Below are 25,622 nucleotides of genomic sequence, written 5' to 3'. Positions count from 1 at the left end.
TTGTTGAGTGAGTCGCACTTTCGGGGACTTGGAGAGCAGAGCTCGGCTTTGTTGAAGACACGACCGTCTGTTGTGAGAAGCATTTTATTCATGACGGCTTTTTAAACTTGAGACATTTTCCGAACCTACAGACTCCAGCAAAAACACCCCCTTTGAAAGCGGCCATCATGTCTGGTGAAGAGGGTCCAGCTCAGCAGCAAGAACCGGAGCAGGTGAAGAAGCCAGATGAACCTCCACCGGCTGAAGCCGCTGAAGCCAAGCCGGAGTCAAGCAGCAGCAGCCCGGCTGCAGCCGAGGAGGAGCAGCCCATCTCCTACCGAGCTCTGGTTCTCACCGGGTACGGCGGCTACGACAAGATCAAGCTGCAGGTGAAGAGCATGAAGAAGTCGCAGTTGAAGGCTGGAGAGGTCCTTGTTCGGGTCAAGGCGTGTGGTCTGAACTTCGCCGAGCTGCTGGGGAGGCAGGGGCTGTACGATCTGCTGCCAGCCCCGCCCGTCACCATGGGGATGGAGGGCTCCGGGGTGATCGAGGCGGTGGCGGAGGATGTGACGGATAGAAAAGTGAGTCTGCTAAAGCATTTACAGGCTCCTGGTTAAATAATCCTTTGCATTCAGCAGGTAGATTACAATTTCACAATATAATGCTGTGCCTGATAATAATCACAGCCATTTAACTTCTGTTTAAAATGTCTTGACTTGTTTGTTTTATCCAGTGTTTTTGCACAAGTCAGAGCTGTGTTTAATTTTTCTTCTTTTTCAGTTTAAAAGAACATTACATTCCATGCAAAGCAGACTGAAATTTGCTCTCTTTTAATAATGGTCGGTAGCAGGGGCGTCAGCTGAGCCATTACTATACAGGGGCACAATGGGGCACAAAAAAAAAAAAAATTTGGTCAATTATTGAAGACCAGGAGGAGTAGGGTCACCGAAAAAAAAAGTTAACTAATTTTTAAATATTATTTCAGTTTTATATGGGGAAAAAAGTCAGATTTCAGAGTTTAATCTTAGAATTCTGACTGAATTCTTACATCTAACAAACATATTAGCATCAAGCTGAAGCCATGTCTGTTTTAGAGATTAGCTCTTTTTCTTTTAATGATCTTCTGCTTATCCATTAATGAAATAGCATCACCAGGCATGTGAAAAGTCACCCAATTTCATAATTTTTCATCAATGTGTTACTTGCCCTCCCAAACAACTCACATCTTTGTCAGTGAAGCTGAGTGCTCCCACATCTTTTCCTTTATGGTGCCCATCTACATTAGGATCCAAAATTCTGAGATTAAAATGAGAATTCTGACTTTTTTTCTCATATTATACTGAAATAAGATTGAAAAATCTGTCAACTTTTTTGTTTTTTCAGTGGCTTTAATCCTCTTCCATATATTTATTTTACACAGATTATTAATGTAAGCACGCAAGCAAATATTTTATAACACTTATTATAAAGTGTGATAAATAAATTGTACAATCAGACAGCAAACATGAACTTGACAATTGAAAACCTGAAATGTGCAACTGTAAAGGAAAAACAAAAAAACCTCTACATACAAGCATGTCTGTGTTTATCATTTCGATTTCAGCCATCCTATGATGGTGTGATGGTGATGATCCTATGAGGTGTGTATATCATTGTCAGAAAGATGGAAGAGCTGGATGTTAATTTTTTTAACAGTAAACAGTAGCATCTCTGCTCCATTTTTGCAAAGCTGTCAATCGATTGTGACTGGCTTAATCTGGAGAGCTCTTCTCTCTCAACTCTACTATGAGGGCGGAAAATGAATTAATAAAAAAATCAGTGCCCCAGGTTACGCAGATCCACAACGGGGCACGTGCCCCTGTGAAAAAGGTCTGCCGACGCCACTGGTCAGTAGACACATCTGTTGATTTGTACCTAAAACAATAAGATTTATGCAGCCAATTTATAGTAATATAACAAGTAATGATGTTAGGTTTAAAACTAGGGCTGCAACTTTTATTTTGAAAAACGATTAATCTTTCTATTATTTTTTTTTCGATTAATTGATTAATAATCGGATATCAAAAGGTTCCGTGAAGAAGACTTTTTAGGAAATTAAACCAGATGACTCTTAAACTTTTCAACTTGTTCTGGATAGAGCATATTGACAGACACAAACATTTTTATTTTGAATGCAAAATGTTTACATATATATATTTTTTTATTACAGTTTTGGTATAACTACTGCTCTTAGTTGGTCGCTCTGTCAGCTAAAGGCATGTTTTAGAGTCTCTGTACTCTAACGATTTATTGGTTACTAGATTAGTTGATGATTATTTAAATAATTGATTTTTTTTTTAATGAAACAAGTAGTAATCATAACTGTGATGAAATTGCCAAATATGAGGGTGGCACAACAAAAATAATTGTGTTACATCTGTGTGTTTATATTTGCCTTATTTGTCTAACTGTAATGTGTGATTCCTCTCAGAGCCCTCAGTAATGTTGTGCCATTTAATGATTAAAAAGAACAATCTCAAAGTTCAGTTCACAGAGATGACAATGAACTCACTGACGCTTATAGTTCACTTTTGCAAAAAATGAACTAAGCTCACAAACCTATAAAAGAAAGAGTTCAAGTTCATTTAATAAATTAAGCCACTATCCTACACAGAACCTTATATTTCACCCTTAAAATGTAGGTGAAATATGAACCAAAAGGAAATAGAAAATACTTGATGCAGTCAAGGTATTCTGTATGTGCAGTGATGCCTTTTTTTAGCCAAATTACACAGAACTTTAGGAACATACAGGTACATTCAGGTTCTACTGAAAAGATCTGGATCAAAAATGATTTCTTACGTTCCTCATTCAGGCACAAGTGTTTCCCAAGATAGCTTGATGTGTCACTTTAAATTTGAAGTGGACGTGACTGACGTACGGACTTGTTTAAGTCCAGGTGGGGAGTTTTTTGCTGTCTGAGTTTTCCTTTGTTAGCTCATTACACTCTGCTAAGCGCTCTGCAAACCTGGCATCAGAAATGTCAGCAGATGAGTCTGAATCAATCAGAATAGTTCTAGCTTCAGACCTGCTGGCCTGTAACACTGTTTGCTGTAATAAATGCCATAAAACCTGACGTTATCCAATGGAAAGTGTATCGATTGAATGTGACATCAGCTGTGTCTGTCGCTCATTATTCTCAGAGTGAACGTCGCTCTCGTTCACCTTCGTTACTTCAAAACTGATCTGTTAATTCACCATTCACTATCAATAAGCACGTATTCAGTGAGCGCCGTTCAATGTTCCCGTTCATGCACAACACTGGCCCCCAGTAGCTGCAAAGTTTGCTTATACATCAGGCAGGCTCTGCAGCCTCATGACACCAGCCTTATGACGACTTTATTGTTCTATTCTAATAATTTCTGTTCATTTGGTCTCGTTTTGTGCGTTTAACTTAGCTTATACCATTTAAAGGTATAATGGAGGATGTTCTTTTTCCGGGTGGATCATCTTCTAAATAATCAGTCCTCCTAATTGTCAATCATTCCGGGGATATGTTTACGTAAGGCTGTCCTATATTCTCGTCCCCATTTTCACTTACTGGTGGTGAGTCTGACATAGTGGGAAAAATTGCAAATCTTCTTTTGGAAAGTAAGCTTGTACAAGTGTGCAGGAGGAGAAATGGGGTCGTGCACACTCTCACACACTTTTAATAGGCGTTTCTCTCTAGAGCGAGTACAGGGTTGTGCATGTGTTTTTTTTTTTTTTCTTAAAAAGTGGAGAAGTAGGGTGTTTTCAAAAATTTGCAAAACTCCTTCACTATACCTTTAAGTCAAATAAATGTGAATGAGCAACTTTTAAAATGAGCTTTTTTGGATAAAAAAATACATTTTGCTTCATGTCCAGGAAGCTTTTTCAATTGTTGGACTATTGTATAAAACCTCCAACTCAATGCTATTCCTGACATTTTGAATTGGAAAAGCTTCCTGGATGGGAAGCGAAACATCTTCAAATTTGAAAACCAAGTCCAGTGGATTGATTTTGATTTTTTTTTTGGAAAGTGTAACAAGCTTTAATTTGAGTCTTTTAAACAAATAAAAAATAAATCATCAAAGAAAATGTTATTTTTAATGCATTTATAGACATATTGTGAAATTAAATTTTTATGCATGTGGTAAACCGAATAAACAATGTTTTGATATCGGATGAAAACAAGCTGATTAATTGCGATTATTATTAATTCACTATGTGTGAACATCTCATTGAAAATTTGCACTGGTTCTTGACATTGTTTCAGGAGTGGCTGAGATGTTACCTCACCAAACAGCTAATTTTACTGTGTGCAATGTAAACCTGTTATCTAAAGGATGCCCTTTTTCATCAGAGGTCTTAATTTATACAGATTAAGGTATGAGGAGTTTTACAGCCACCAGGAGCATGTTTGTCCTTTTTATAACATCTTATTGAAGATTAAAGAACAGTAACTTATCACAGCAGACCTTCATTTTTGTTCCATTCAGCTTTTTCAAAGGTACAGGTCATTTCATTCTTGGCTTAGGTTTGGTTGGTCTCACTGGGAGTAATTTGAGCCATTTTATTTATTTATTTATTTTTTACAAGAATACAGAAAAGATTGAAATTTGAATGATTTATTGGTTTAAATAATCAATATTCTTTATTATTCTGTTACAGCATTAAAAGTAGATGAGTTTGTTGCAGCCAGTCAGCTCAAAACACCATAACCCTCTTTAATGTTATATCCCTTTTCCTCCACAAACTTCTATGTATTTAAGTGATGAGAGCAAGAATATACTTTTATACAAATATTTCAAAAGTATGGTATGAATTTGTACCTAGGTCCCTCACGTCACGCTTTGTAGAACCACCTTTTGATGAAGTTACAGCTGAAAATATTTGGCTGGCTTTGCACACGTAAGGACTGCATTTTGAAAAGGGACAGATGTGACACAATGTGTTTTTTGTGTTTGTTTGCATGGCTTTAGGTAAAGTTCAGAAGAAAATCCTTTCGGTTTTCTTTTAACAACTTGAAAATCTTGCCACTTTTCTGTAAAGGTCAGATTAGCGAATTGTGTGACTCATAGCTAACCTGTCAAACAGCTCCTCAGAGTTACCATAGGTCTTTTTGTGGTTTATCCTGTTTATACTCTCTATTGTTCTGTTACTGGACTCTCCTTTAAACGTCTCCATGCTTCACCCATAACCTGCCTGTTTTTTGTTTTGTTTGTTTGTTAATAAGGCTTTTTGTTCATTTATCTTCTGTAGGGCTGAAATGAATCATTGTAATTAATGGAGTCGTTACTTGGAGTAATGGTAAAATACACTCTAAATCAGACGTGCCCCAATTTGGTCCTTGAAGATCCTTGAGTGTATTACAGTTTTCCCTGCTTTAGCACAGCTAATTCTGATGATTCCGTATCTATCAGTGGAAATCAGCTGTGCTGAAACAGGGAAATCCTTAATCCTCTGTCTTGCAGCGGCCCTCAAGGACGGCTTTCCGCATCCCTGCTCTAAATCAAGCCATTTGCTGAATGAATACCCTCTTCATAGGAGGAAGTAAGAGAAAACTCTTTAATAAATATAAAAAAAAGTACATTCCATCTTAATAATTATAATTTGTATTTGTTTACATGTTTTTGCAATTTACACTTCATTTAAAAAAGCTGTATTTTATTACAAACTATTTATTCATATATGTTAATTTATTAAAATATCTTCTTACAGATTATAGATTAATTCACTGAATAGGAATTTATTTCAGACAATTTGACAAAAAAACAATAAATTAATTAACCAAATACGCACAAAATAGACTAGTTAACATCAACCAAACCAAACACCAATTTCCAAACTAACTAAATTTACCTGAACATAAATAGAAACAAAACCCTCCACCCGATAATATATAAATCGGTATATACCGCCAGAGAAATGAAATCAATTAAATTAAATTGTCTGAAAAGGGGTATGAAGAAGTTAAACTTATTTTTCATACCCCCTCACCTACATCAGCACCCGCTGTACTGCAACAATTATTTAATAAACAAATGTACTAATACAATTGATAGCTGCAGCTAACTTTCCCTTTATAAACCCTTTAAAACTTTTACAGAACAGCTGAATGATACCAAGGTTATTTTACTCATGGGTTCATTGTATTTACTATTTACAGTAAACCAATTAAATAATTGCTTAAACCAGGTTCTGTTTATGCGTATTAGAGTAGAATTCATTAATTTCCTTTCAGTTCAATTTATTTATAGAGTGCCAATTCACAACACGTCATCTCAAGGCATTTTAAAGAAAATTAAACTATATCATACAGTCAGATTGGTTCAGTGTTTTCTAAGGAAAACTAGCTGATTGCATTGACTCAAAGGAATTCCTCTCACACGAAGCATGCTTATAGCTACAGTGGAGAGGAAAAACTCCCAATTAACAGGAAAAAAGCTCCAGCAGAACCAGACTAGGTGTGAGTGACCATCTGCTGAGGACGACTGGGGTTCAAGGAGACAGAAACAGACATACAGAAAGCAGCAGAGATACAAAAGGCAACTGTAAACCAGCTCCACGGGGGGCGCCATCCAAGAAACACACAGCCAGGCAGACAAGCTCCGAACCACCTCCCATGTCAGAGGATGAAATGAGCACATACAGTTAGTCACAGTCAGGACTACACTGGAAAAAAAGACCAAGCTCCAACTTTCACAAACAAACGCACTGATGACATTTCTCTCCAGGATGGCATCAGAGCAAAACAGGAGCAGGCCAGATGAAGCTACTATGAGAAAAAAGTGGAGAATGCATCACGATAGAATGAAGCAAAAGGTTGAAAAGGGTTCCATCATTCCTCCAGCAGTCTAAGCCTATAACAGCATACCTATAGAGATAGCTCTGTATAACATGAGCCACTCTACAGTAACTATAAGCTTTATCAAAAAGGAAAGTTTTAAGCCAAGCCTTAAAAGTAGACAGGATGTCTGCCTCACAGACTAAAACTGGTAGTTGGTTCCACAATAGTCGCTTCTGAAGCAAAAAAAGTTAAGATTCATGCATTTTAAAGCCACTTTGATATGAATATAAAACACCCAAACATCTTATGATAGGTAGCAAATTTTTGGTGCTGAATTGTTGGAAGACACTGTTCCTGAAGTCAGCTTTGTGAGGAAATGCAGAGTTGATACTCTCAGAATGAAATTTCACTTCTTGTTTGGAGGCCAAATTTAGATTTATTCTTGCTGACAAACTCCTTTGCATTTTTTGAGGCCGGATCTGAACACAGATAGTGCCAGTTTCAGCAATGCCCTGAAATTACATCTTGACCTTTCGATAAAGTCCATTATAGAGATATCTAGAGACATCCCACCACCTTCACAAGCACATGAAATACGACTTAGAGGTTTGTAATATGGGATTTATTGTTGTGTTATGGTAAAATACGGTAAAGTAAAACTACTCGAGTGCAGCTTTATGTATAAAGGACTTTAAAACACATGACCAAAGTGTATTAAAGGTAATTCCTGTTTAAAGGAACTGTAGCTATTCATGCAACAACACCTCATAAAACCTCACTGCACTATGACATTTGCCTTAAAATGTTTATGTCTATAAAAGTCTACGGTTCTTTATACTTAAGATGGCAAAGGTTAAAAAAAACACACTTAATGATATATTGGACTTTTACTCCTCTGCCTTTTAAAATATTTAAAAGATACTTCGGCATGTTACCCTTAGCATGTTTCCTTGGTGATGCATGTTTCGCAAAAGATTTTATAGCAAAAATGCTTAAACTGTGCAAATAACTGCCTGGTTTTTCATCAGTTGTGTTAAAAAAAATCACTCTTTAAAACAGCATTTAAAACTGAATTAAAACTGAAATAATTGATCCTCATTGTTGGTGTTTTTCATTATAAAATATTTAATGTTTATTCAAACATTTTATGGTTAGAATTAAGGAAACGTATGGATAATGTAATCAATGCACATTTATGTGTTTGTATAAATATTTTGATATCGCCAAAGTGCAAATTTTTATAAACAATGTAGTAAAAGGATTAGATTGCTCTTAATGTTTTGATGGTAAGTTTAAAACAAAAGGAAAGTTAAACAACAGCAAGACCTCAAAGACTCAAAGATGTCCAAAAAGGGCTTAAATCATGCCTGCATTCATCACACTCACAGCTTTGTTTTCATGACATATGGGTACATTTCATTGACTTGCATACATTTTTTATGGCCTAACCCAGAACCTTACCCTAACTCTATTACCAACATATACCTAACCCTAATCCTAAGCTAAACTGAATTCACACCTTAGTCCCAAAACTAACCCCAACTCAAAGAACAGAACTTACCCATATGAGGACCTGTTGAATGTCCCCATATGTACCTGTATGTTTCTGCATGTAGGATATTTTACAAAATACCTCCTCCAAATTGTAGAAAAAACAAGATCAATTATACACACACAAACCCCAACACATATAGTCCTTCAGCTGACTGAAAACTCCTCTTAAGCTCCAGCAGAGCCGCTTCAAAGAGCCGCAGGTGCGGCGCCACACCAACCTGTCAACAACAGCCACCTGTGGAAGAGAATCAGCAGAGTACAGAACCCTAAAAGATGGAATATATCCAACTTTTTAAAATTAAGGACGCTATACTTTGGTTCAGAAGTGTCATAGTGACAGCGCTAGTTAAAGGGGAACACCATTTTTCTTTTTTATTGGCCCCTTGATTTTACGTTATTACATCATGTTCTACTCACCCATATTAGTTTTGTGTCATTTGGAGCTGTTCTGAAGATATTCGGTTTTGTAATATCCAAGTAACGTCTTCCTATGGGCAAAGAGTTGAATGCACAAACTAAACTGTTCATAATTTATTCTTTATGTTAACAAAGCGGAGTGTGTATGACATCATCTGCCCGCCGGACTGGAGTTGTGACAAGCAGCCAGGGCCACAGGCGGCTACGCTCTACCCCTTCTATTCGTTCGGCTAGCTAATGTGAATCATTCAATGCCATTTCGAGAGCGAGATCATCTGTGGTAGTAGCACTAGACATCTTCCAGGCATGTGAGTAAAACTAGCAGCAGCTCAGCGGAGAGGATGAATGAACGGTAGCCGGTGCGCATGGATGATGTCATACACACTCTGCTTTGTTTTAAAAAAATATAAGATAAAAAATATAACCGCGGATGTTTGGGGGGACAGTGATTCGCCTACATGTTATGAATGCTGGCATACCATAAAGAATAAATTATGAACAGTTAAGTTTGTGCCTTGAAGTTGTTGCCCATAGGAAGATGTTACTTGGATATAACAAGACCGAATATCTTCGGAACAGCTCCAAATGACACAAAACTAATATGGGTGAGTAAAACATGATGTAATAACGTAAAATCAAGGGGCCAATGTAAAAAAAATGATTTTCCCCTTTAAGAGATGGAAATCCTGTCAGTATTTAGTGTTATCCTTAAGATAATCCATACAGTTCAACTGATTCTTAACCAATATATGCGATCACTGCTTCTTTAAGAAACGTTTTTTTCCTGTACTTACAGAATATGGATTATGTCAGATCTTTGACATGCTTGTTATCTGCAATATACCAAAGCCGCTCAGTATCCCTCCCTGACAGGAAAGAATTTCCCTCCCCCTCCTCTTCATGCTACAGTCTTCCCCTCATTCCTCTTCCAATGTTTCCTCTCCGCTTTCGCAGAGCAGGATTACAATAAACACTGTTGTGTGTGTTTTAGGACAGAAACCTCAAAAGGAAGCACAGGAAGCAAGCGTTTGGATTAAAACACAAACTTATCCAGCCAGAAGATATGAAGACTTGAAACAAAATGGAGACAGCCTCCCCCTGTTTGGTTACATTTAACATAAGAATTTGGGTGGGCCCTCAGTATGAAAGCAAAGAGCAGCAGACAATAACATAAAAGGATGCCAGAGTGTTTTTTGGAGAGGGAGTAAGACATGGAGGACAGTGTCTGCCAATAAGGACTGCAGGGTGCGGTTGTTTCATAAGACACTTGGGAACCAGACATACTAGACTTGGTATGTGGGATATCTTTGAGGCTCGTGCTCCATTGTTGATTATTCTGTTACAGGTGTTTCCATAAAAAATCTATGATTAGAACACACAGTTCTGGATTGTATTATGTATTAACATAACTGTTTGAAAAGGAGTTTAGCCACTTTATACGATAGCAAAGCTGAAAGAGCAGAAGGAGTAAACTTTGAAGATGAAAATTACCATATTTTCTGGACTATAGCTTGCACCTTGCTATAAGCCGCGCCCACATAATTTAAAAAAAAAAACTCGAAACGTACATTTATAAACCGCACTGGGATATTAGCTGCTGATATTGACTGAACTGTCTCCCACCAAACCTGTAGAGGGCGCTCTACATATAGCCTCTGGAGTAGGGAGGAAGAAGAATGCTAGCTCCTGTTAGCTTGTAGGTTCTCAGCAGTAAAGGCATTTTTTTTACTTCTGATATATAGTGTCTGCAACCGTCAAATATGTCTCTGTGCATGACCACACTCCCCACGCAGAGGCTCTGTAACCGTCGTTGCGCAGCTCAACAAAATCCTGTCTACACGTCGGAAAGTCGCAAACCTGCGCAGATCTCAAGCGAAAGTGCGCAGACAAAAAGCAGCTGTGATTGGTCCTTGGTTTGCCTTTCCGGATGTCTGTGTGGTCGTCCTTCTCGATTCGGTGGCGGGGCGCGCCATTTTTAAAAACCTAGGAGTAATAACAATAGATAACCACGAAGAAAGGTTGATAGTAGTATAGTCACTTGTACGATGCCTCAGACGTGTTTTGAAAAATAAACACTCCCGCCAGCACCGCCGAAAAAGTTCTCGTGACAATCCTCCGAAGTTCTCGTAAGTTCTCGAATAGGCTCCTCCTTGCTCTTTGGTGGGAAACTGCTGTGCGTCCCTAGAAATTCCAGACCGACGTTGCAGAAGCATACCAGCAAAACTGGTTCGCGACCAAACCAAAGCGACATTTGAAGTGTGCGGTTGCAGAAGTACAATCTGCCCTTAAGAGCTTCTACTGAATGAGGCTTCATTAGCTCTTTATTTTAGCTCTGCAGGAGTTGAGCCCAGATTCTTCATTAGTCATTTTTGCAACAACATCTTTTAACTTAAACTTTAGCCCACATAGTAAACGTTTTGGATCTATAAGTCTGTTTGCTAATTTTGAAACATTAAATAATATAAAATTGCGCTAACATGTTATCTAAATCTAATTTGCTAATCAATTACAAGAGCTCGCTGTCTTATATTTTTAGTTTGTTTTTCTTTCACCCATTGAGATTTAGAAGTTAAATGCCGATCAAGAACTGACAACAGCCACCGGAATTGAGCCTATTTTAGACGTAGAATTAGTGGGATTTGCTCATTCTTGTGGTAATTTAAACAGCCAACAACAAAATTTGCTTTAAAATGTATTTGTCCCTTTCAGTTTTTTCCTGAGCTAATTGGAGGCAAATAATTGTGTCTAAAGAACATTTTATCACCATTTCAAGGTTTTCTTGTCCCATTCCGTGTCAAATTCCGAATGGCTCCATAATGTAATGTTTTTCAGCACCAAGGAATCACCAGTTTTGAAGCTGAGGTCATGCATTCAATTTTTTTATTTTTTTTTTTAGCTCCAGATCAATCCATCCCTTCTTCCAGTGTGAATCCCCAATTTACTCCCATCTGTTACTTCTTTCAGCTTTCAACACATGGTCGTTCAGCATTCAGGTTCATTGCAATTGGGGGCAAAAAAACATTCTCAACGATTCTGTCTGCATTATAGATTTCATATAGAAAAGCTACAGAAAATAACTGAAACACAGCTGCCATTAAATCTGCACACTAATTCTAGATGTCCTATTGGAGGAACCTTTCACTGCCTTCAAGACCCAAGCTTGATCTTTATTCTCAGTGGCTGAGATGCTATAAAGGATGGTGATGACATTACAAAAGGAGTAATTGGTGTTGCCATCGCAATATGAAGCAGTAGTGTATTAGTTACATAGTTTCCTGAGGTTGTGCAGCCATTATTTCGGTGAAATTGTATTAAATTATATCTGTTGCATTTCTAATTACATTTTCTAAATGCAGCTAAATTCGATTTCATACCCATGTATGTCAACATGTGTGATGTGCATCATTAATCGGACTGGTACACCAGCAGGAACAAGGCTGTTAGAAGTTTATTTTAAGTGTTAAATATTGAAATCCTGTTCTTTATTGATCTTCTAAATGTTGGATGATAATTTTAGGCTTTAAAATCAACCTTTATCCAGTTGGTTGTGGGGATTATTGCATAACTGGAAACAGCTGGTACTATTCTTCTGCTTCCAGATTCTCTCCAGTAACTTGAGTTTGTGTAATCTTCCAGGAACTGATCTAAGCCTGGTCTTAAAGTGACACCCATTTGGTTTGGGGATCACCCCGCAAGGCTGAAGTATGCATATGTATAGATTCAATATCGGGTCAAAACCAGGGCTGTCCTCTGAGGTGAAAGTCAAAAGAATGTGTGATTACTGAGAAGAGATCGGATCGGGTTGATTCACAACACTTGCACGATGTGTTTAGGCCTGTATAATGTCATGAGTTGTGCTCTGCAGGAAGTGGGTGTGTCATTGAGCTGCTAAAACTGTCGAAGAGGAAGCAGAGCAGCATTCATGATCAGATCACATTTTTCCTGTGTCCTTTGCTGTTTTGGCCTTTTTTCTTAACTATGCTGCACAAAGTTGACTTCCTTTTTATTGTGTTTAAACACTTTGCAAAAGTGCAGTTATCAGTTTTCTCTAAATTCAGAAATTTTATAACTAAATGTACAAAATTAAATTTAATGCAAAGAAATCAAGGCCCAGTTTTTAAAGAAAACTATAGCTCTTCTTTATACTGTCTATTCCATAGCATCAACAAATATCAATAGAATCCAAAGATATGATAAAATTCATTTTCTGAGTGCAATTTATTCATAAATATCAATTTTTTATGTTCCTGATGATAAGTATGTAAAAATTAGTATTTTTTAAATAGTACTGAGAGAGCTATTGGGTTATGATTGCTGTAAAATGCAGTCACAGCATAACCTGGCAGTCGCCAGATTAATATGTGTAGAACTGAGTTGAGTTCTACGTTATTAATCTGGTATGGCTGCCGTTCAATCTGTCCGTGAAAAGGAGGGATGTTTAGTAAAACACTCAAAGCTGATTGGGTGATGTACCAGCTAGTAGGCGCCTTATGTAATACACTTTCAGCCAATCGTAGCAGGAATCATGACGTTGAGTGTTTTCACAATTAGCAGAGTAAGCTGAAAAAAATCAAACTTTTTCGAATCCTGTCAGAAGATAAGCACAGACATATTTCTCATCTAAAAATGCACAAAGTGCTTCTTTGCTCCTTTTCTAAAACGAGAAATTGTTGCTATTTTAGCTAAAACCGAGTCAATAGCGGTATTGAAAAGTGGGCCCTTCTGACTGCCGTGATTCCTACATGTCCCGCCTCAAACACTGCTGGCATGTCATTGGTCCGACTCGCTGGTTGTTAGGAGACGGTCTTATTAGCGGGAGTCTTTCTAGATGGATTTGTTGTGAGACTGAACTCAGATCTTGCAACAATCCAGCTTGCAGCGCAAGCTTAGTCAAAGCCACACATTTGCCTAAAATAGATTGGATAAAAATTACTCTTTTTTTTTTTTTATTGTAACTTAAGTTATTAAAATAACAAATACTACAATAGAACATTATAAATCCATATTTGAGCTTTAAAAACACATTCTAATGAGAACTGTTTAGAAAATGGAGCGCCTTGCCTCCAGTCGGGCGTGTTGGTTTTATGATGTCCAGGTGCTGCTTTGCTGGACTTGGATAACTCACCATGATTGATGGAAACATGAATTCTGCTTTCAAGCACAAAATCCTGTGACCTTAGACTCCAGAACACTTGGGTTGTTCTGCAGAACATTGATCTGATGCACATTTAAGAGTTCACTTTGTTGTACTGCAGAAAACCTAAAATGGTTGCATTAAATTCGAAAATGAGGTTGAGGTCGATTCTCCCCTAGACATCCTGTTCAGACTCTCAAATGTGTTTTAAGTAAGTTGTTGCATGTCCATTTAGTCTCTGAATAAAAGCAATCATTTGTGATTATTTAATGACATCATACAGGATGGTTAAAAAAGTGTGTCAGGTCTGAAACACTAAAGCATTACAGAGTTATAAAAGTTAAAGTCTGTTAGGAGCAGATGTATTTTCATATAGATTTATTGTTGAAACTTAGCAATAGTTGGAATTAGGCCTTTTTATCAGAAAGGTATTATTAAATGTTTTGAAATAGAAAGAGCCTTTAATTCTTTTATGTTAAAGGAAGGTATTAAAAAAACTTTCAGACATAAGTTCCTATTAAGATAAGTTGAATTTGACAGCCACAGATTAAGTTACTTTTTTCCTGTCTCCTGCTGTCCAGGTCGGAGATCGTGTCATCGCCATGAAGCGCCACGGCATGTGGCAGGAAGTAGCGGTGGTGCCCGCCAACCGCACCTTCCCCATTCCAGAGGCGATGAGCTTTGAGGAAGCGGCTGCTCTCCCTATCAACTACATGACAGCCTACATGATGCTCTTTGAGATGGCCAATCTCAGGCCAGGCAAAAGCGTTTTGATTCACATGGCTGCTGGTAAGAAACCTTTTTTTTCTTTGCAATATTAGACTTTTTCATGTGCTTGAAATAAATTAATTTTGAAGGTTTACAGGGTTTTCCTCCACACTAGGGATTTTTATACTAATCTGCAGATCAGTATTTTTCTGTTGCATGATTTTTGGTTATATATACAATGTATATATATGTGTATGTATGTGTATGTATATATGTATGTATGTGTATATATATATATATATATATATATATATATATATATATATATATATATATATATATAAGATGGTCAAAAAGCTGCAGAAAATAAGTAGTTTAATTGAAAGTATGAAAATGTTAACATTTTCATGCACTGCAATTTTGAAAAGATTTTTTATAAAAAAAAAAAAAAAAAAAAGCTTTTTGCACTTCAGCATGGTGGTTTTCAGTTATCTAAAATTCTTAAATTTCACAGAACTGCAATTTTTTGACATGATCTGTTGCTTGACCTTACTGGCTGTAAAAAGACGAAGAAGAGGATGGGAAGTAGTTGGAGGAAGATGGGGCAGCATATTTGGATTCATGAGGAGACTGAAAATTTATATATACAGTATATATTAGATATATCTCACGTGTTTTTATCCGCCTCTGCCATGTTGTTTTTAAGAGTTATCTTGTGAAAAAACGTATTCACCTTCTATTTTAATTCTATTTCTTATTAAATGTTAATACCGCAACTGTAGGAATTTGCTTTTTTGTACTTATAATATTGTCATAGTTTTGTGCATATTTGTTATAGAAAGGCAGAATGGACAGTTAGTTTTGACATGAAAACCTGTTTGATGTCAGATAAAAAGCTAAAGAAAGAATTGACTTTTTTTTCTTTGCATTGACAGAAAGTTGTAGCTTTATAACAGACTAGCGAGGTACTAAAACCATATAGATTAAAAATCATAATGTACAGTTGACTTAATAACCGTTAAAAAAAAGATGATATTCACGCAACTATGTTATTACTGTTAAATGTTTTTATTTCTTAAATCTTAATGGTATAGTGAAGGATTTTCGCAAATTTTTGAAAAGACCCGCCCCCTCCACTTAGAATGCACATGTACAACCTTGTACCTGTCAACTACAGTACTGCACTGTAGTTGGCCTTTTAAACGTGTGCGAGAGCGTGCACAAGCCCATTTCTCCTCGTGCACACTCTGTTTAAAATTTGCTGTTTGCATTGCTCCTACTAGCTTACTTTCCAAAAGAAGATTTGCAATTTTTCCAATATGTCAGACTCACCACCAGTAAGTGAAAATGGGGATGAGCACGAAGGACAGCCTTAATTAAACATATCACCAGAATGATTGACAGTTAGGATGACCACCGATCATCTTTTGATGATCCACCAAAGAAAAGAACATCCTCTACTATACCTTTTAATGAAGTAATTTATCAATCAAATATGACATTAAAGGTAAAAACAAATCTGCATCACTGAATCATGGCCTGGCATTTAGCACAGATAAATGAACCAATAAGGATGCATTCGCAGCAGCATGTATACGATGCAGCATTTGACAGGCAGGGCTAGTTCATTCTCCAAAATCTATGATCCAACACCCAAACATTTTTTTCACTTATGTTGGATATCCAAAGAACTGGGTAACAAATCATCCAGACCTGGTTTTATGTTAAAAAAAAAAATATAAAGGAAAGACTTTAAGTCCAATGTTTGTTTGTTTTTGTTTTTTTTTTCATATTTATGAAAGTAGAAGAATATATTTTTATAAAAGAATATATATAATCTCTCTAATTTGATCCGTTACATCCTTTATGCTTTCCATCCAGCATGAAATGAAGTCACCAAACACACTCAGGTTTCTCATTACTTTGTTTTATTCAGCTGCATTACTGTGCAAAGCCATCTGCCCGAAGACCCCGGGTCAGAGCCCAGGATGTAGTGTGTGTGTTATTGCTACGATCACTCAACCATCGTATTCATACAAGGGCAGATCTTTATCAGACCTGTTGCTACGGCAACAGGTGGCCTTTAAAACGAGCAGATGCAGAGTGGGCCTGATCCTCAAAGGTCTAAATAAGCAGAGTTAAATTGTGTGAGTATAAAAATAATAATGTAAACTGCAAAAATAATTCCATTGTGTGTGACCATTAAGTAGACGGGTACAAAATGGTTTATTTAATGGTATGAAAATGAAAAGAGGTTGCGGTGAAATTAGAACTTGGCTAATACAATCGACCCAGGGTGGGTATGTGGTGTTTATTGTTAGGCCTGTCAGCAGCTGTTGCTCCTAAATAATCAGTCACAAATCTCAATGGATTCTAGCATTGGTTTACTTCATAAATTGGGATCCTTGATATTTATTAAAGCCTGTTTAAATTCACCAAACTAATGGGATTTTCCACTTGTTTAGGTGCTAAATATTGGAAAATGTTATAGCTGCATGTAAACCGCTTAATCCAGCAATCACTTTTTTATTTATTTATGAATTTTAACAAAGGATTGTTTGGAAATCAAACATTTTACAAGTGGGAATTAGTTTGAGGGGTGTTGTATGAGAGGAAAAGGAATATAGGATATAGAATAATTACTTTATAAGTTGGTTATCTTACTGCAATTACGCTTTGAATTCAATTATTTATGCATGTAATATTTTAGGACTTAATTGTCTGTGAAATTCAACAGACCATTGCCGTAGTATTTATCTTAGACCAAGAGAGACATTATACATGCAGTTTTACCAGCCTCTCTGCTTTATGAACGCAGTCACCCGACCTTCAGCATCCTCGCTCTTGAAGGCCAGTTTCCAGTGCTAGGCAACTACAGGGTTGACCTGTATTATTCCTCTGCGAAAGGCCAGGCTGATGGAAAAGGCCACTGGGGTTAGCAGATAAGTTGCACACCCAGATGACCTTTTGAGGGCAGCGATCCCATAGAAACACATCTATCTCCGATTCAGTTTATCCCCTCATCCAAGGTTTTAGCAGATGGAGAAATAAAAACATTCAGACTCCTTATAAAGCTGATGCTTTAATATCGATTAGCTTAGTCCCTGTTTTCATTCTTATTCACAGTTGTTTGCCAAAGGATTTAAACCCATCGACTTCATAGGGCTTCTGTTAGTTTTAATTAAAGCTCCAACACAGGGAAAAAAATAATTATGAAGCTGAAGAAAAATGTCTGATTATTTCAAAATAAATTGAAATAAATAAATCATTTGCTGTGCATAAGTATTCAGCCCCCATCAGTCTGATACTTCACTTCACTTCAACCGACTGCTTTTACTCAACTAATTACTGTAAAATCAGCTGCTCTACGAAGACATCATGGTTCCATTGTAGAGTTGGCGAACAGACAGCATCATGAAGGCTAGAAACGGCAGATTCATTGGCACGGCTGGAGATAAACAAAGTGTAATCCTAGAAGAAGAGTGAGGTTACAGAGAAATGGTTTATCAAGTCACAGTATTGTATTAGAATATCCAATTCAAAGTCCAAACCTAAGTTACATTGAGAATTTGTTTGCAGATGCTCACTGTTCATCCTGACTGTGCTTGAACTGTCCTGCAAAGCCAAATGTGCAGAATTATTTTCCTAGTTACCCAAAGCTGGTAGACATCCCCAAAATAGGTGCCAATGCCCTCACTATAAAATATATTTCTATGAATTACCACATTTAACTGCATGATAGACTTTTCTGAGTTTTATTTTTTAGTACTCATAACCTTTTTCTGTCACTTTACACATTTTTTTTCTTGGTTTATCATAAAATCTCAACCAAATCGCAATGTTTTTGTCTGTTCATGACAATATGCGTGAGGTGAATACTTCTCCAGGTTACTGTCGGTATTGCAGTATTTTATATGCCGGCCGGCAAACATGCAGTAAACAACAAAACAAGTGGAAAAAAAGGTGTGGCATAAACCCCAAAACATGGAAGCACAAAAAAACAAATGCAGCATTTTGTTTGTGGCTGCAGCATTTTTTTTTTGGCATTTGTTTTGTTGACTGCAGGTTTTTTCTTCTATTTTTTTTTTATGCTTGTAGAGTTTTTAGTTTGCAGTGTTGCATTTAAAGGCAAGTTAAATGTTGCATTTCCTCTTTGTGCTTTGGGATGAAGGATCACTTAAGTTAAACATTTCAAATTTTAAACTTTTTAGAAATGTGTCTTATAGAAGGTGATATTTAATTATAAAAAGAAATGTGCAGAATAATATTTTGACATTTTTCTTTAAAATAAAGTCCAGCTTTATGGTTTGCATGCAGGTTTTTGTAGAGCTTTTAATTCAAACAGGTTTTAGAGAATCCAAATAAAGCCTTATGAGAGATTCTGTCTGATCAGCAGAGTTTATTTGAAACCACAACTGAAAAATTGTCACACAACCACAGGGCTGAATGTTTCAAGAAGGTTGGAAAGCTGCTTTATCAACAGCAAAACATGTGACCTGTGTTACCAGACTCATCTGTGTATGCACATCTGTAGGTGGTGTGGGTATTGCTGCTACCCAGCTGTGTCAGACCGTGCAGGATGTGACGATTTTTGGCACAGCGTCGGCTTCCAAACACGAGACCATCAGCCAAGGCGGTGTTACTCACCCCATCGACTACCGAACCAAAGACTATGTGACTGAAATACGAAAAATTAACCCAAAGGGTAAAAAAATACAACCATTTTGCTCCAAACAGTTTCTATCATTACGATTTTTTGCAAGTTTTGTTCTCTTTGACAACCTTTTATATTGGTTATCCTTCTCTGCAGGTGTGGATATCGTCCTGGACCCCCTTGGTGGTGCTGACACTCAAAAAGGCTTTGGTTTGCTTAAACCTCTAGGCATGCTTATAGTCTTTGGTAAGGCACCACATTTAAAAAAGAAAGTATTAGTTACCAACATTTCATGTGTTTGAGATTTAGCTTAAATCTCCAGGAAACAAATAAAATATGATTTAGCTAAGAATATGAAGCTTTGCGTTTAAAACATCAAAAATGGGCCAAGGATTAAAAAAAATAACTGTCTTTTTCCTCGGATCCAGGTACTGCCAACTGTGTGACAGGCCAGAAGAAGAACCTGCTGGCTATGGCAAAGACCTGGTACAACCAGCTCACCCTCAACACCCTGAAACTAATGCAAACCAACAAGGCCATCGCTGGCTTCCACCTGGGCTACATTACAGATGAGGAGCTCTTTGAGAGAACTCTGGTTAAGCTGCTGGAGCTGTACCAGCAGGGGAAGATCAAGCCACGCATTGACTCCTGCTATCATTTTGAGGAGGTTGGTACTTTGAAATATTCATATGGGAGCACTTAAATGTTATTAAAAATTCCAGATAATTACCGCTATTGTCACCAGTTTTACATTAGAGCAGCGTTCGTTTTTCATCAAACAACTAACTAATTACTTTTCTCATATTGGTGACATTGGGAGATATGATACAGGCATACCTGTTGGAGGAGGGCAGATGTTCAACATTTCCTGAACATAGAGTGTGGGGACAGAATACAGCCACTGTGTCAATGACGGTGTTTCTGAAATCAAAGGCTAAATGTTTGTTTGGTTTGTTTATTTTGTGCTAAAAAAAAAAAAAAACATTTAATATACAGTGAGAAAATAAATATTTGAGCACCTTGCTATTTTTGCAAGTTCTCCCTCTTAGAAATCATGAAGGGGTCTGAATTTGTCATTATAGGTGCATGTCCACTGTGAGAGACATTATCTGAAAAAAGAAAATCCACAGATCACAATATATGATTCTTTTTTTATTATTTAAGTGTATGATACAGCTGAAATAAGCAATTGAACACTTCTCTATCTGCTAGAATTCTGACCCTCTACTGTCCACCTCCACTCCATTTATTACCATAAATTAGATGCACCTGTTTGTGGTTGTTGGCTACATAGAGACACCTGTCCACCTCATACAATCAGTAAGAATCCAACTACTAACATGGCCAAGACCAAAGAGCTGTCCAAAGACGCTAGATACAAAATGGTTCACATCAACAAGGCTGGAAAGGGCTATGGGGGAAATCGCTAAGCAGCTTGTCCACTGTTAAGGCAGGCATTAGAAAATAGAAGAAGCTAAACATGAGTGTCAATCTCCCTCGCACTGGGGCTCCTTGCAAGATATCACCACATTGGGTCTCAATTTTCTTTTTTCAGCGTTTTTTATTGTCACAAGTACAGAGCAATGAAATTAGGCATTAGCTCTGCATTTAACCCATCTCCTAGGGGGAAATGCAGAGAGTGCAGTGCAGAGTACCGTTGGGTGCCCGGGGAGCAGTTTGGGGCTTAAGGGTCTTGCTCAGGGACGCAGAGTGACAGTCTGTGGGAGTTGGACTAGAATTCAGAATCTCAGGATTACAAGCGCAATGTCCTAACCACAAGCAGGCATTAGCTTACCACTTAAGCTAGCCAGCCGCTAATGATCCCTACACAGGAGGAGCTGCTCAATGACCTGAAAAGAGCTGGGACCACCGTTTCCAAGGTTACGGTTGGTAACACACGAAGACATCATGGTTTGAAATCATGCGTGGCATGGAAGGTTCCCTCTGTTTAAACCAGCACATGTCCAGACATGGTCTTAAGTTTATCAATGACCAGTTAGATGATCCACAGGAGTCATGGGAGAAAGTCATGTGGTGAGATGAGAGCAAAATAGACCTTTGTGTTCATAATTCCAATAATCATGTTTGGAGGAAGAAAAATGATGAGTATCATCCCTACTGTGAATCAAGGGTGTGGTAAGAACATGCTTTGGGGGTGATTTTCTGCACATGGGACAGGGCTGTATTAAGATGAGGATGAGCAGGGCCATGTATTGCGAGATTTGGGGGAACAACCTCCTTCCCTCAGTTAGAGCATTGAAGAAAGGTGGATAAAACTAAACTAAAACTTCACTAAAATGCAACTGATGTTACTGTTTTTTGGGTAACTAGTAACTATAACTTTTTACTTTTTTAAAATACATTTTTCAACACCCGTTAGCAAGAACAGAAATTCTATAAGCTGAAGAAAGAACTGCAATAAAGGGCTTTTAAATCCTTGTGTGAAGTGTACTTAAAAATAATTTTCTCCTATGTAGAATGGATAAATGGATCAAAGTTTCTAGGTATAGAACATTCAAAACAACTGCTAATACTCCAAAGTACTCCAAGCAAGTCCCCTAAGATTTGATTGTAAGGTGCAAAAAGAGGTCTCCAAAAAGAAAAAAATATCCTCTCCTTCCAGTAGGCTCCTTTTACAGTTAATATGAAAGTTCTTGTCTGCACGAACTGACAGAGACTTAAAAAGTTAAACTTCGATGGGAGGAAACCTCTCTGCTCTTTCAGGGGAAAAAAACAAAACAACCCCATAAAGGTCAGGTTGACCATAGAGAAAGCAGAGAAAAATTAGGACTACAGGAGTTGTGATCAGACGGATGAGTCTAAAAATCGAATTACTTAGAAACTTACTTAGAAACAAAGCCTTGTACGAGCAACATTTATGGATACTTTTTTGCAGCAGTACCTCACCAATCCTACATAGTTCTGCCTGGAATGAGAGGCTCTGTGAAACCAGCTAAATGTAAATTTAAAGCAAGACTGGACAGCGACCCAAGTAGTACCAGTAAGCAAAATGAGGAGTGAACTAGCTGAGGATTATGCTGGTGAAGATTTTCAGTCATCCAGGTCATAGTCATTCTAAAAAAGATAACCCTCCAAGGCTTAAATTAAGTTGTATTTTCAGGAAAAAATCTGATATTTGGAGAAAATTATCATATGGGGCAGTAATATACAATTCAGACTTTTTTTTGAGAGAGACCTTCACATGCAGTGAATTCTGGGATGTTGCAGATTTGCAGCAGTTTCCCGGAGTGGTAAATTCACACTGAAGACTGAATCTAATATGAACGTTAAAATTTGAAGAAAAAAAATAAATATTCTCACAAAATTAGAGACAATTTTTTGTCAAACTTTTTATCCACCGACATCTCAAAACCTCTTGAGAAGGCCGTTTTTGTTAGACTGTTGCTTAAAATATAGGCCAACTAGTAGATAAAGCATGTAGCATCCACTGGTACCTGTTTGGGCACACGTTGCGAATCCACAACATTGAAATCGAGATGCCTCTGGTGAAATACCCAGAGGAGATAAAATCTACTTGTTGGCATGTGTCATATCTATACACATTCATAATTCATCTTATGTAGTATTGATTTCAAAATAATGGAAATTGATAGTAAAACTTACATGAAATTGGTGCTTAGAAAATCTGTTTCAGTGACACCAAGGACTCCATGTTGAAAGTGAGTCAGCAGTGCTATCTGGTGAGCTGGAGAGAAACTGTTGCAAATGCACAACTAAGTCCTTCTGTTGTACTTCTGAGTAGCAAAAGCTCTTAAAATATGGACATGGAGTAATTAGCTAAGTGGCATTTAGCTGTTGCAAATCTGCAACATCTGCCTGGAGAGGGTTAAAACAATCCAGTGACCTTTGCTTCCAAGTTTAGGAGAGAAGCCATCTATGTTAAGAAAGAAAACCAACCTTAAACAGGGGGTGGACTCTGGTTTCAGCTTTCAAAAAACCTTCAATTCAGCGATAGAATTGATTCCTTCCCGCTATCATCACAACCCCCATCCCCTTACAGGGGAACAGAACACTTCGCCTGTTAAGCCAAGCCAACAATTCCCTCTAACGACCCCCTTTCAGAGACATAGACAGGTATCTGGTATTGCAGGCTAACAAAGAACCCATGAACGACTGTTCTTAAGTGGCGGAACCGTTCGTCCGGTTAAATTTGCATGTTTTAGCCAAAACACGGCTTTGTTTTCGGTTCACTCTATAAAGCCTCGAACTCAACGCTATTTCTCAAAACTGGAATTGAAGAAGCTTCCTGGATGGGAAGCGAAAGGTCTTCAAACTTGGAATCAAAGTCCAGTGGATTGTTTTTTAACTTTTTTGGAATAGCTAAGGATTAGGACATAGAAAGTCGTGCACCAGGTCTAAGTCCTCAGTTTTTCACAGCTGCATTCAAAATCAATAAAGATATATTATATGTTTTATTAATGTCTTTACATCATCTAAAAATCAGGAAAACAATAAATACTTAATATGTAGAAAGCCTTGTATTATGTGAAACTTCAAATGTATTTACAATATGCCTAAAAATACTTTTTTTTATTATCTATATGTATATTTTTTTACTCCAATTATGTTTTTGTTGAACTTTATGCTTTGTGAAAAATACAATTGTTAGAAAAAACTAAGAAACATATCAAAAGAGTAACAGTTTAAAACCCCCCTTTCTAACTAAAGACATCACTATGAACTAACTGTGGGCAAAAAAAAGAGAGTAATTGTTGGAGTTTTTCCAGAAGGAAATGAAGGTTTAAATTTAGAGTTGGTCAGTCACCTGGGTGTCAAAAAATGCATTTTCTTTTAGTTTTTTTTATCATGTATATATGTCTTTTGTCAGCATTCAGCGTTGCAAAGTAAATGGAGTAAGCTGGCTTTTTTTATTTATTCCCAGGTCACTGAAGCCATGAAGCGAATGCACGATCGTCAAAATATCGGAAAAGTCATACTTATTCCCGAGCCTAAGAAGAGTGAAGAGAAGCCGCATTCCAATGCAGAGGAGGCGGAAAATGTGGGGAAAAATGAAGCTGCCGTCAGCGACCAGAAAGAGGAGGCTGCAGTGGAAGTTGAAGCAGAAAAGGATTAAGTAAGAGTTCATTTTAGTGGCATTTCCAGCACTCCATCCACAAATCTGTCCTTTTTTTAGGAAAAAAAAAGGAGAAAAAAAACGAGAAGAAATGTCTTATCTTCTGTGATTTCTGTCAGTATTCAGCTGTTGGTTTTGTTGTGCAATATGTCAATAATGTCTTATTGGGAACACTTGTTTTTTTGAAATAAAGTCCACTTTATTCTGATACATTTCTGAGGAATCATTTATTGTATTAAAGAAAAGGGTGCACAGACAAATTCTCTTTGATATGTGTACCGATAACAAAACAATGTTAATACCATTTGTAGTAAATTGAACTTCAACTAATGGCTTTGGTTTGAAAACAGAGGGATTTCACATAAATGAGGTCAGAGACTACCTCTACCTGTGCTGCTGCCAGGCTGTGGTGAAGTTTATCAGCCATATCAACATCTTACTCTGAAAGCTGTTCAGAAACATAGCTCTACAAATATACAAGTGTGGTTTTTAGTCCAAAACCACATTCAAAGTTAAAGTGCAAGCAAAACCGTACCCAAGGCTCCTACTGAATATGGTGCAGCTGCTGTGTCTGGTACCCCACTTTGGCTCCGGCTGCAGAAATGGTGTTCAAAAGAAAAAAAGTCTATGTAGGTTACCAATCTTTCTAGAAGTTTCTAGAAGTACTCGGTCAAAACTCATTATTAGTGCATCTAAATATCACTTTCTTCCATCTTGCCGTTTTGTTTTTACTATACGAATTTGTGCAGGCTGGTGGGTTGATTTTATTCTGAAATTCCCCTGGACTTTTTCCTGTTTAGACTTAGACAGATTTATTTAGTCATTTTGTATACACAAGTGTAAACAAAAAGAAATTTCATTTAGAACAGCTCGCTAGACAATTTTATTTTTTAAGGTGCAGCCTTGATAAGGTAAGCAGCAATTGTTGTTGAGCTGCTACTACTGCCTCCAGCTACTGAAGCACTCGCTTCTCCTGGCTCAGGGGAGGAAGAGGATGATGATGACGATGCTGTGAGGGTGGTAGCCCCCTGGGTTGAAGAGGCTGATGTGGTTGAAGCAGCAGTGGTGCCATCGGCAGGTTTAGCAGCGACAGGCGATGCTGTAGAAGGTGTGGAAGCCAGATGGGGCCGGGAGGAGCCGGCTGAGGATGTTTCAACATTTGGCAGGGAAGCATCTAGAGTGCCCTCCTCATTTTCACCTGAATAGGGCTGTGCTTCCCCTCTAGATGCCAAAGATTGCCTGGGAACAGTCTCAGAGGGCCCTCCATTCATGCAGAGCTCTTTGGTTCTAT

At 37.6% G+C, this 25,622-nt stretch overlaps 1 protein-coding gene across 1 annotated transcript; it reads left to right on the top strand.

Annotated features, from left to right (window-relative positions):
- LOC119792212 (synaptic vesicle membrane protein VAT-1 homolog) lies at positions 1-24,413 on the top strand. Its single transcript, XM_038298738.1, has 6 exons — positions 1-560; positions 14,456-14,663; positions 19,117-19,287; positions 19,393-19,482; positions 19,665-19,903; positions 24,140-24,413. Exons 1-6 carry the CDS (start codon positions 168-170, stop codon positions 24,329-24,331), a joined length of 1,293 nt encoding a protein of 430 aa, XP_038154666.1. The 5' UTR covers positions 1-167; the 3' UTR covers positions 24,332-24,413.
- Positions 24,414-25,622: the final 1,209 nt, after the last annotated feature.

Source organism: Cyprinodon tularosa, unplaced genomic scaffold (assembly GCF_016077235.1).
Source record: "Cyprinodon tularosa strain WSP-4 unplaced genomic scaffold, ASM1607723v1 ctg413, whole genome shotgun sequence".
NCBI classification, from domain to species: domain Eukaryota; kingdom Metazoa; phylum Chordata; class Actinopteri; order Cyprinodontiformes; family Cyprinodontidae; genus Cyprinodon; species Cyprinodon tularosa.
This window is presented reverse-complemented; position numbering and strand designations above follow the sequence as displayed.

Excerpts from the sequence above, each read along its gene's own strand:
- LOC119792212 (XM_038298738.1), top strand. The coding sequence starts at position 168 with ATGTCTGGTGAAGAGGGTCCAGCTCAGCAGCAAGAACCGGAGCAGGTG. Across the intron at positions 561-14,455 it reads AGGATGTGACGGATAGAAAA|GTCGGAGATCGTGTCATCGC; the intron begins GTGAGTCTGCTA and ends CCTGCTGTCCAG. Across the intron at positions 14,664-19,116 it reads TTTGATTCACATGGCTGCTG|GTGGTGTGGGTATTGCTGCT; the intron begins GTAAGAAACCTT and ends GCACATCTGTAG.